At 43.0% G+C, this 9,971-nt stretch overlaps 1 protein-coding gene across 1 annotated transcript; it reads right to left on the bottom strand.

Annotated features, from left to right (window-relative positions):
- Positions 1–97: 97 nt before the first annotated feature.
- Positions 98–9,739, bottom strand: LOC124995584 (oxygen-regulated protein 1-like). Its single transcript, XM_047568075.1, has 4 exons — positions 9,619–9,739; positions 8,036–8,693; positions 7,438–7,594; positions 98–7,072 (listed from the first exon to the last, which is right to left on the bottom strand). Exons 2-4 carry the CDS (start codon positions 8,681–8,683, stop codon positions 768–770), a joined length of 7,110 nt encoding a protein of 2,369 aa, XP_047424031.1. The 5' UTR covers positions 8,684–8,693; positions 9,619–9,739; the 3' UTR covers positions 98–767.
- Between the last annotated feature and the right edge of the window lie 232 nt (positions 9,740–9,971).

Below are 9,971 nucleotides of genomic sequence, written 5' to 3'. Positions count from 1 at the left end.
CCTTGGCCGTTTGACTCTTACTGGTACGAGTCGTCTCGATTTGTGGATAAAACTCAAAAGATGATTTGGAATTTATTGTAGAAACAATAAAAAAAGATAACAGTTGTAAACACACGCTTTTATTCTTACACATCAATTTAAAAAGACAAAAAACAGCTGCCACTTTGTAAACCATACAACAGTTTGTTCTAATGATAAATAAAAGGTTAAATATGTGTTTACATATGATTATTGACTTATTTACACTGTAGACAACCGATATACATTATACAACATAATTAATTGTTCATTTCTTTAATCGGTACACAAATTGGTTCATGCTGTGTTGCTTTTTTGACTGGAAGAAAACAAACGGCACCATTTTTGACTGAGCCGTGGTCATGGACTGACCCTCGTTGCGTTCGGGATTGGCCTTGTTGCCTGACATCTGCGGGGACTTGATCGGTTTAAAGAAGTTTAAAATGAGATTACCGTAATGCTCTGGGTGCTTACTGTGTTGACAGGCAACCTATAAGTAGAAAAGAGCTGCTCAGGAGTGTGCGTGGCAAAAAACACAATCAAGTCTTTTAAATAAACGTTCCCTATTTTTACACTGAACACGGAGCTTAAACCAACCAACGGTAGCACAAGCTCACATTCAGCTTCGGTGAGTTCACGAGTTGATAGTGTTATACGCCAAGACTATGGCAACGTCAAAATGTAGGCACCAAAGAAGATATATTCTACTGAAGCCCAACAGTGACTCTTATTCAGATTCTTAATTCGCCTTACAATATGGGACAATGCTGACCACAGAAATTGTACAGTATGTCCAACACATCAGGTTCCTGGATCCTTCTGTTAACTACGCCTTGGCCTTTCCCAGGCTGCAGCACCACCACCTCGCCATCAGGTGGAAGAGGGTACACTTTGTTATCCGTCAACTTAAAGTCGGGAATGCTTGGCAGCATGCCGTTCCTCTCTACCCACGTTTTGGTGTCCTCTGAGTTGTCCTTTGCTTCCACGATGCTGTCACCATTCATGCTGCTCTTGCTACCTGTGCTCAGGTCATCCTGACATACGTCTGACTCGCTAGCGTGGGGCAAAGAAAAGTAAGTGCATTTTTTGGAACATGTCTTGGCCTTGTCTTCCACTTCAGAATTTGTACTGAAGAGAGAATATGGAACGTTCTCCTTTGTGTCCTTACATATTTCTTCGCCATGAGGAGCGTCTGTGAAGGCTTTGTTTATTCCTACTGGATCTGAGACTGACTTCCTGATCACTGTGTTCTCTCTGAGGAGCCATCGTCCACTATCAATGGGAACACTGTCCCCAGGCCCGACTTGTGCATTAAAAGCGATGCATCTTGTCGCTTCGCTTAAGGTGTCCAGTGCATTAGAGGAACTGAAGTAAGAAAATTCAGACATTGCCTTGGTTCGGGCCGCGTGGAATGGAGAGAAAATGCTCGAATGTTCATTTTTCTTCTGCTTTGGCTCCAATGGAGGCCTTTCACCGGATTCCTCGTCAGGACAAGCGTCTCTCTTGCCATAAAGCCTTTCGATTGCCCTCCTAACAAAGCCTTTGGTGATGGATTTCCGTGCGGTGTCATCTTCGCCACTGGACAGCTCGCTTGAAGTCTGAGACTGATACCCTCCACTAACTGATGTTTCGGCTCTTAGCTCGGACAGCTGCGGTGTGCTTTGGCCCGGGAAACGACTTTGCTGGGCATGTGCGCCAGACTTTGCTAAGAACATTTCCCTGATGGATCTGACTCTGCCTTCAGGCTCTTTGGTTATAACACCGCTGGAGTCATAGCTGAAAGACAGCGACGACTGAGGAGCCGATTGGGTGCTGGGGGCCATCTGAGATGTAGGCGAATCAGAAGGGGAATCTTCCACATCTGACTCTAAAGAGTTATCTCTTTGTGAGAGACGTGTTATTGTCGGACTTTTCGTTGTATCTTTTCTTTTCTGGATGTCAGCAACTTGTTTTTGAAGAAGAAGTATTCTCTCTGCGACAGTTTGTGATATTATTTCTTCAGACTGATGCTTTGGCTTCACCACAGACTTTTCACATGTGGTGGCTGTAGACTGTGTTGCCAGAGCAGGAGATTCCTGAATTTGTGGACTCCTTTGGTTGTTGCATCGCTCCTCTTCCGAGCTCGTCTCTTTTTCATAATCATCTTCTTCAACTGAGAGGCTGATGTGTGCATGTTCGACCCTTGGTTGCTCTTCATCCACGTGTTCTTCACAGCTGTTGTGATCATTCCCACTATCTTCCTCTGCATTATATCTAAAACCTTCTGCTACGTGTTGTACAGCAGGAATGTCTTCATCTTCTGAGCTAACCTTTTCTCCACCTGCTTCCTCTGTCAAAACACTAAACCCTTTACAATTTTGTCCCTCATCATCTGAAAGGTGTTCCTCCTCCATGTCGTCCTGTTCTCCGTCATCGCCAGACAGATTTTCCTCAACAATAGCTTGCAGTTCCTTACGTTCATCCTCTGGTGGCTCTTCCTCTGAACATTGCTCATCGGCATCTGAATTTCCTGTGCTTTCATCAACGCTGACATTCAGTCCCATACTGCATGCTTGAGTCACTTGTCTCTGAGTCTCGGACAGACATGATGAGTCATCTTTGTCGCATGGCTCCTTACTTTCAACCTCTGATTGCTCTTCCTCTGAGTTGGACACACTTTTCTCCCCTTTTACATTCAATTCCACATAGTAGTTAGGTCGTGGTCCGTCGTCCTTTTCTTCCTCGGAGAGACTTTGAGACATTGACAAGTCTTCACCGTCACCTCTCTTCTTTTCGCTCTCCTCCCATGCTACTTCAGGTTCTTCCTCTTCTGAGCTATGCTGATGACCTTCCTCTGAGCTGGATGCAAATTGTTTCTCTTTTAGTCCTAAATCTTTATTGGCACTTGACATCTTCTGCCTTTCCTCCTGTGAAGCTGCGTTATCATCATGGATGCACTCATCCTCAGGGATACTCGAGCTGTCCTCACTCTGCCTACGTTCCCAGTCTTGATGTATTGCATCCTTACATGTCTGCAAGCTCTCTCCATCCTCCTGTTCAAGCAGTGTAGTGTAAAGCTGCCTTTCTTCTGGAATTTGTTTATAACTGGGTGTACCTCTTTGACACTTGGTCACAGCTTCATTCTGTTTAGACGTCACGTCAGAGAATTTTTTAATTATTGACCTCACATCACCAGCAGCTTTATCATCTTGTATAACTTCCTGGACATTGACACTATCGTTTATGGAGAAGTGCTTTGTGTTTTCGCCACTGTTTTCTTCTGGTGACCGCTCACTTCTATCAGTGATCTTGGCAGACCTCTTTTCTACATTGTCACTTATGACTGCCGCCGAAAACGAAGCCAATTCTTCCTTGAGCTTTTCCGGTACATCAAGGTCATCCATGATCTCATCAATAACATTTTCTTCAATGCCACAGTCTGAACCCGCCTTGGTATTGAGTTCTTGCTCTGAACTGTCAGACAATGAGCTTCGACTTTTGCACCTGTCACTGAGTTCCTGAAAGCCCTTCCAACTTTGCAGAAGCTGTTTCGAGGCTGATTGTTGCAAATCTGACAAGCTAGTTTTCAGCTTGTGGGAATCCTCAATGCACGCAATTTCTCTGAGAGAATCGATCATTTTCAAAGCCTCTGCACAGCTGACATTGTTTGCATTCAGTTCATTCATATTTAAGGAAGTTAGGCCTTCCTTTAGGGTCATGACTGACAAGAAAGCAAGAAGAGCTTTAGATGAGGAGCCAAACGTTGAAGCCACATGAGAGGAGAAGTCGGGTAAGCTGTTGGACCTCTCCAGACATGATGGCCGTTTGTTCTGAGTTATTTGTCTGATTGACTTGATTGAGTAGCAAATCTTCTCAAGAACAGGTTTCATGTTGGGCTGGTTTGCATCGTTTAATGGCTGTGGTATTGTTTGCATATATGTGATGGACTTGTGTTGATCTGCTCCTACAACCTTATTTTCATTACTTTCATCAGCTTCCAAAGGCATTAAAGTGTCAGAGGCCAACGTTTTCCCCGGTTCAGATGTCGTTTTTACCGGCTGTGTTTGGTGAATTCTATTTTGTGATGGTGTTGTCCTTTGTGTTTTATTTGTCAGCTCCGATGGGTTGTCTGTGGAGAGGTTTCTGGAGAGCGGCTTTCTATTTGACTTGTGTCTGACAGGTGGTGACGCCATGTCCAGAGAGTGAGAATATGGAGATGGTGTCTTTTGCAGTTTTGGTTTATAGAGCCCGTGCTTTCTCTCAGTAGAAGGGCTAGCATTTGGTGTTGCATTTTTTTGTTTTCCAAAATTTGGAGATATTGTTTTATCCGGAGAGTGTGTATGCACTGATGATAACTTCGGAGAGCTATTTGGGAGGTCAAAAGAAATTTTCTTGTTACTAAATTTCCTCTCTGGAGATGGACTGCTGATTAGCTTTGCTTTTTTCACAACAGTTTTAGGCGACGATGCCTCTTTTTGAGTTAAAAATGGTGTTTTACTGATTTTCACGTCTTTAAGTGGGAGATCGCTTGGCATTGAAGCTTCGCTTGATGAAATGCTTGCTGATGACACTCTCTCCTCAGATGTTAAACTAGTAGGGGATACAGAAGTACAACATAACTTCTTGCTGATAGGATCTAAGACTGATTCCTGTGTCTCTTCTGGTTCTGCTTTGATGGGTCGTGGTGAATTCGCTGGCACAACATCAGCAACACTGTTCATAGGAGTAGATAATGTCTTCAACTCTGAAGTGGCATCATTACTTAAAGTATATTCATCCACACAGGCCTTTCTGAGAGACATTTTCCTTTCAAGAGACAGATTACTGACCAAAGGGGCCCTTTTAATGGATGGAATTCTTGATAATGGTGCCTCATTCAGCGTAGAAGGAATGTCAGTGTGAACAGATGTTACTCCCTTTGTGTCTTCAGTTGGTGACATAGTTTTGTCTGATGTAGGACTGACGGATACATTATTATCTGTTTCTTGACCGGTCAGTGATGAGATTCTATATGATGGGCTGCTTGCCAATGACATTACATCCATGCAGTATTCTGGGTTTGGTAGCTCTGTGTTTTCAGCAGGTGGTGGAGGTAGTGGTAGCTCCATCTCCATTGAAAGTGTATTGGAAGGTGTTGCCTTTTGAAACAAGATTTTGACTGGGGTTGATTTATTTTTAACTTCCCCACCTGATGGCATTTCTGTAGAAGTCTTAGTTGGTGGAATTATTTTGGGACAGATACCATTTGAGAGAGGATTCATTTCTTCTATATTTCTTGGAGCTAATATCTTACTGTTGCCATTATGAGCAACTGGCTGACAGGCGGTCTCCGCTGACTGACTTGATGATGATTGACTTTCAAAAGACCGGACTCTCAGTTTGACAGTTGTTGTCAACAAAGCTTCTGGTGGTGGTTCGGAGGCTTGGCATGTTTCGATTTTTGATGTTTCCTCCCAACACTTAACTTCTTGCTTATTTTCAGAATCTCCACACCTGCTGTTTTCAGTTTTAGGGTTGAAGTGGGCTTGCTCCAGCCAGTTCTCTATGTATTTATTGGTAACATAGGACTCATGTTTGCCCTTTTTTTCCGTATGCATTGACGTCTGCCGTGTCAGTATTCCCCGTGGTTGGCTAAACCCACTGGGAGAAACACTCATCCTGCTTGTTTCAAAAGAAACTCTTTCGCTCATATGCTCTGTCAGTGCTGATGGTATATTTGGGTTTTTGACCATGCTATGTGTTGTGTCATCTGATTGTTCTAATCTGTGTTTTGTAACACCCCCATCCCCATTTTGAGTTGGTCTTTTTTTAAGCTTTTTAATACTTTTAGTTGATTTGGATTTGTTTCCATATATTCTCTTAAGGAACCCAGCGCTGGAGAAAGTTTTTGCTTTCTTTGGAGTCTTGGTTGCTCCCCCAGAAATCACCTCTTGCTTTTTGCCGAGATGTTTAACCGCCTTGGGTTTTGAGGAGACCATCCCGTGTTTACTGAGGTTTATTTGCTGGGGCTTCGCTTGGAATTTTCTAGTAGTTGTTTGAAGTGCACCAGTTTTCATCGGTGGCAAGTTTAAATCCGATGTTAATGACATGCTCTCTGTCCTCCAGATACTAATGGACTCAGAGGCAGTTGATGGCCTCCAGTGCTCTGTGTCAAATTCATTGTTTGAGGAGAGATGACCAGTCTCTGAAGTAGCTGGCCTTCCAAAAGTAATTCCAGAAGCAGACATGCTGTGTGCACAAACGTTGGCGAGGAAATTGTCTTGACAAGTCTGCTGTTCGTAAATGTGTACGACTGTTTCAGCGATCTCCTCTCCACTGGATTCAATCTGCAAAAATTCCGTCATTTCTGCTGACTTGAATGAAGAGATGTTCCTGCTGCTGCTCTCTGTAGATTCAAATCTCCTTGGTTTGGGTACTGGCTTAGTGCTGCTCTGCTCATTGTTGGTCAGTTGTTTGTGTCCAGGGGTTGGAGCTCTCCTTGGAGACAACACATCTGAATGGTTTTTGATATCATCCTCTTCATTACCACTTTCACTGAAAGCTCCATTGCCCAGCGATGGTGGATCATCATCATTGTCGTCTCTGGTTTTGTCCTTGTTGAAGTCAATGGACGCAGCAGGGCTTTGTAGATCCAGTGAGTTTGATTCAGGTGAACAGATCTCCTGCCCTGCCTCAAGCTCCGGTAAGCAGGTCGCATTAAGCTGATTGGCTACACTTGAGCGTGTCAAGGTGGTCGTCCAATGGATGGTTTCCTCCTCTTTAAGTGTCAGCCGTACTTTCATCTCAACCGTCATGCTGCCGTCCTGATTAACCCGAAAGGACTTCTCGATGTCGTCCTCATTCGGCAGCGTCGTGCTCCGCCTTTCATCTCCATCGCAAAAGCCGGCGCCACCTTCTGTTTCTGCTACTGACTCCAGTATACGACGGGACTCCAACTCAGCTGAGTTACTGAGGTCACAGGGTACGTCACATAAACTCCCCGCGATGGTGTTGTGAATCTGATTGACAATGAACCTCTCAGATGACGGGGAGAAATTCCTTGACTTTGACGAAAATGATAGTGACTTCTTTTTACCTTTTGAGAGGGTCAGGTTCAAAAAAGACAAAAAAAAACATGAAGAAGATGGAGATGGTTGGGGGCAGTTTGAATGCATGGAGAGAGAAGAGAAAAAAAAAGAAAGTTAGTAGGATACTGCTGCGGCTCAGTGGCCTTGTTGCAGTGAAAGTAGGCCATCTATGGTATTATGTACAATATTACTGCCTCAGCACTTTCCAAGCCTTATCCCATGAGAGCAGTTGGATTACCGTGCACACAATATGTGTGTCATACCAATGTAGTTATCTGTCACAACTCTGTTACCATCATCTAAATATAAAACACTACGATTGTTACAAGTCTAGTTAATCTAGTTAAAAATTTAGTTATGTAGGTAAACTTACGATTCATATCCTTTTGTCTCTTGAGACCCATTCGGTTTGTATGCAGCCATTTGGGAGCTGGCGATGTCTCTGCACTGTAGGTTGCAGGTCTGAAAGGCTCCCTGCCTACGGCCACTACAGTCCCAGAGCACAATATCAGACCTGGAAGACCGTCAACCTGCAGCAGACAAAAGAAATAAATAAATTATTCCCTTTTATACAGTGAGACAATAAATATTTCAACATAAAAAAAATATATCATTATTAACCTTGATTTACATTAATGTAAATGTATGACAATTATAAACGCGGTGTGTTCTTATTTATCTTTTAAATAGATCCCTGACGTAAGGCCTTACACTCCAGTATCCCAGAATGCCTTCCTGGGTGTTAGAGTTGCTAAAGAAGCTTAACACTTTCTCTCCTCATGTGACGTTTATTTCATGCCAGGGTTAAGTCACTGCTCTATCGGCCAGTAATGACAATGATATCTGTGCAAAAGGGCAAGAGTTTTGTTGTATTTGTAAAGATGTGTCTATTATTATGTTGTTCTCCTGTGCCTGTAAAATAAAAATTTTCAACAATGAATTGTGTTGTTGTGATAGAGGGGAACACTCACACGTCTGCCCTCTGGAGTGTATAATTTCACCACGTGGAACTGCATCAGCTCTGAGATGTACTCCAGGATAGACTCATAGCTCGGCGTAGTCTTTTTGTGAAGCACCACAGTGTGTCTTACAGTGGGGTCCCCATTGCGGAAAACCAGCAGTTTCTTGGGCGTGCGCACGACCACCGGCTTCTGCTTGTGGATGCTCCAGCCCGGGAAAAACGCGGCTTGCCGCACAGTCCGGCGACGATGAGAAGTAACGGGTCTGGCATTGTACCAGGGTGGCAGCTTTTTCCTGGCCAGGGCCAGATTGATGGGTTTTACTCTACGGCTGTCGGAGCAGATGTAGGATTTTCCATCCTCAAGTTCATCCAGTGTGCAGATTGCGTGAACCCCCCGAGGAGTCGTAATATTCCTAACACCAAATGGCAGGGGAACCTTTTTAGAAAGACTGTCCAGGAGTGCGTCGAAGGTTTTAAAGGTGCGACTGTTGATGACCAGGCGCAGGCCACTGAACTGCGGATCCCCACTTTTGTAGAAGCAGACCCTCTTCGATAGGATGGGGTCATTGATGCTTGGGTGGCGCGTGGTGCCAAAAGTGTGCCCACTCCCCGATAACTGGTCAGGGAGGAGCCTTCGAAGCCCTGTCTCATGCATCATTGTCGACTGGCTGCAAGGCAAGACAAAGAAAAGTAAAGGATTAGACGATTAGCAAGAACACTTGTTTTATATATTTCCTACTGTGGGGGATTAAAAATAAAGTTCCTGACTAATCAGACATTTTTTCTTGGCTCACTGACCTTGTCTTTTCCATTTTTGCAACTACGCCGTGGATGTATTGTCAATTAAATATGTTTGGGAGCTAACTATTTTTGCACGTGGCTCAAAACCCAAACAGCACAACATCAGTTCAAGGTAATCTAAATAAAACGCGACGTGTAAACGACTTAATGACGCCTTGCCAGCATATGTTGTTTACTTCATTACTCACGGCCATCAGGTAACATGACCTATCTTCTGGGAAAACCGATCAGGTGACTTAATTACCCGAGTTTTAACAACACAACAGAGCACAACAAGCCATCGAGATAATTCTATTTATCTGAGCATGCATGAACTGTAATAGAACAATTTTGTACCACATGTAATTATTGTTTCTCTGAAAGTAAATTATGTTTAAACTTAAAACCACTTAACTGATTTTTCTAGACATTTTAAATCTATAAAATAAAATAAAATAAAATAACAACCTTTCAATTTAAAACTGATATTATTAGATGCACTTTCTTTGCCAATATGTGTCATATTTACATTTGTGAATCGATAAAAGCACTAGTAGTATAATTAGTCACAGTAGCAGTATTAGTACTACCCTTCAACAAACCATCATGATTTTCCTTTTTTTTTTGTGGGTACATTTCCAGCACAATATATTTGTAGTAATTTATCAGAATCAGAAATATCAGAAAATCTAATGAAGATTTTATGACCATATGTCGCTTTAAACACATTATTCGTCAAGGTTGCAAACAAGTTCAACAAACCACAGCTAGCAAACAAATAACACAACTGCCGGATTCTGAACTGGGACTCACCTTCAGCGGCATCGCAAACATCCCAATTGTTTTGAAAGGAGCCATAAAATGTTATTCCATGCTCTACATCATGACGGCCGGAGAGCTAACTGCACAGTAACCGGTTATTTCGGGAGACACATCACGGTTAATTTGCCTAATCTTTTCTCCGAGTTAATCTCCACCGCAAGTGCTTGAAAATCCTCTTCAGAAAGGTGTGTCGAATAGATGCAGGTGGAGCTGCGATAGGAGGTTGAAGCAATGTCCTACGAATGTATTATATGTTTTATGCATGTATTTTTGAAAATATAATTTCAGTGGCAGTGTATTATCATTATTAATACTATTATTATTATTATTTCTAACCTCTTGGC

Source organism: Mugil cephalus, chromosome 18 (assembly GCF_022458985.1).
Source record: "Mugil cephalus isolate CIBA_MC_2020 chromosome 18, CIBA_Mcephalus_1.1, whole genome shotgun sequence".
Lineage (NCBI taxonomy): Eukaryota > Metazoa > Chordata > Actinopteri > Mugiliformes > Mugilidae > Mugil > Mugil cephalus.
This window is presented reverse-complemented; position numbering and strand designations above follow the sequence as displayed.

Coding starts and splice junctions, on each gene's coding strand:
- LOC124995584 (XM_047568075.1), bottom strand. CDS start 8,683: ATGATGCATGAGACAGGGCTTCGAAGGCTCCTCCCTGACCAGTTATCG. Junction 7,595..8,035: donor ACACTCCAGAGGGCAGACGT/GTGAGTGTTCCC, acceptor TGTCTGCTGCAG/GTTGACGGTCTTCCAGGTCT. Junction 7,073..7,437: donor GAGACAAAAGGATATGAATC/GTAAGTTTACCT, acceptor CCCTCTCAAAAG/GTAAAAAGAAGTCACTATCA.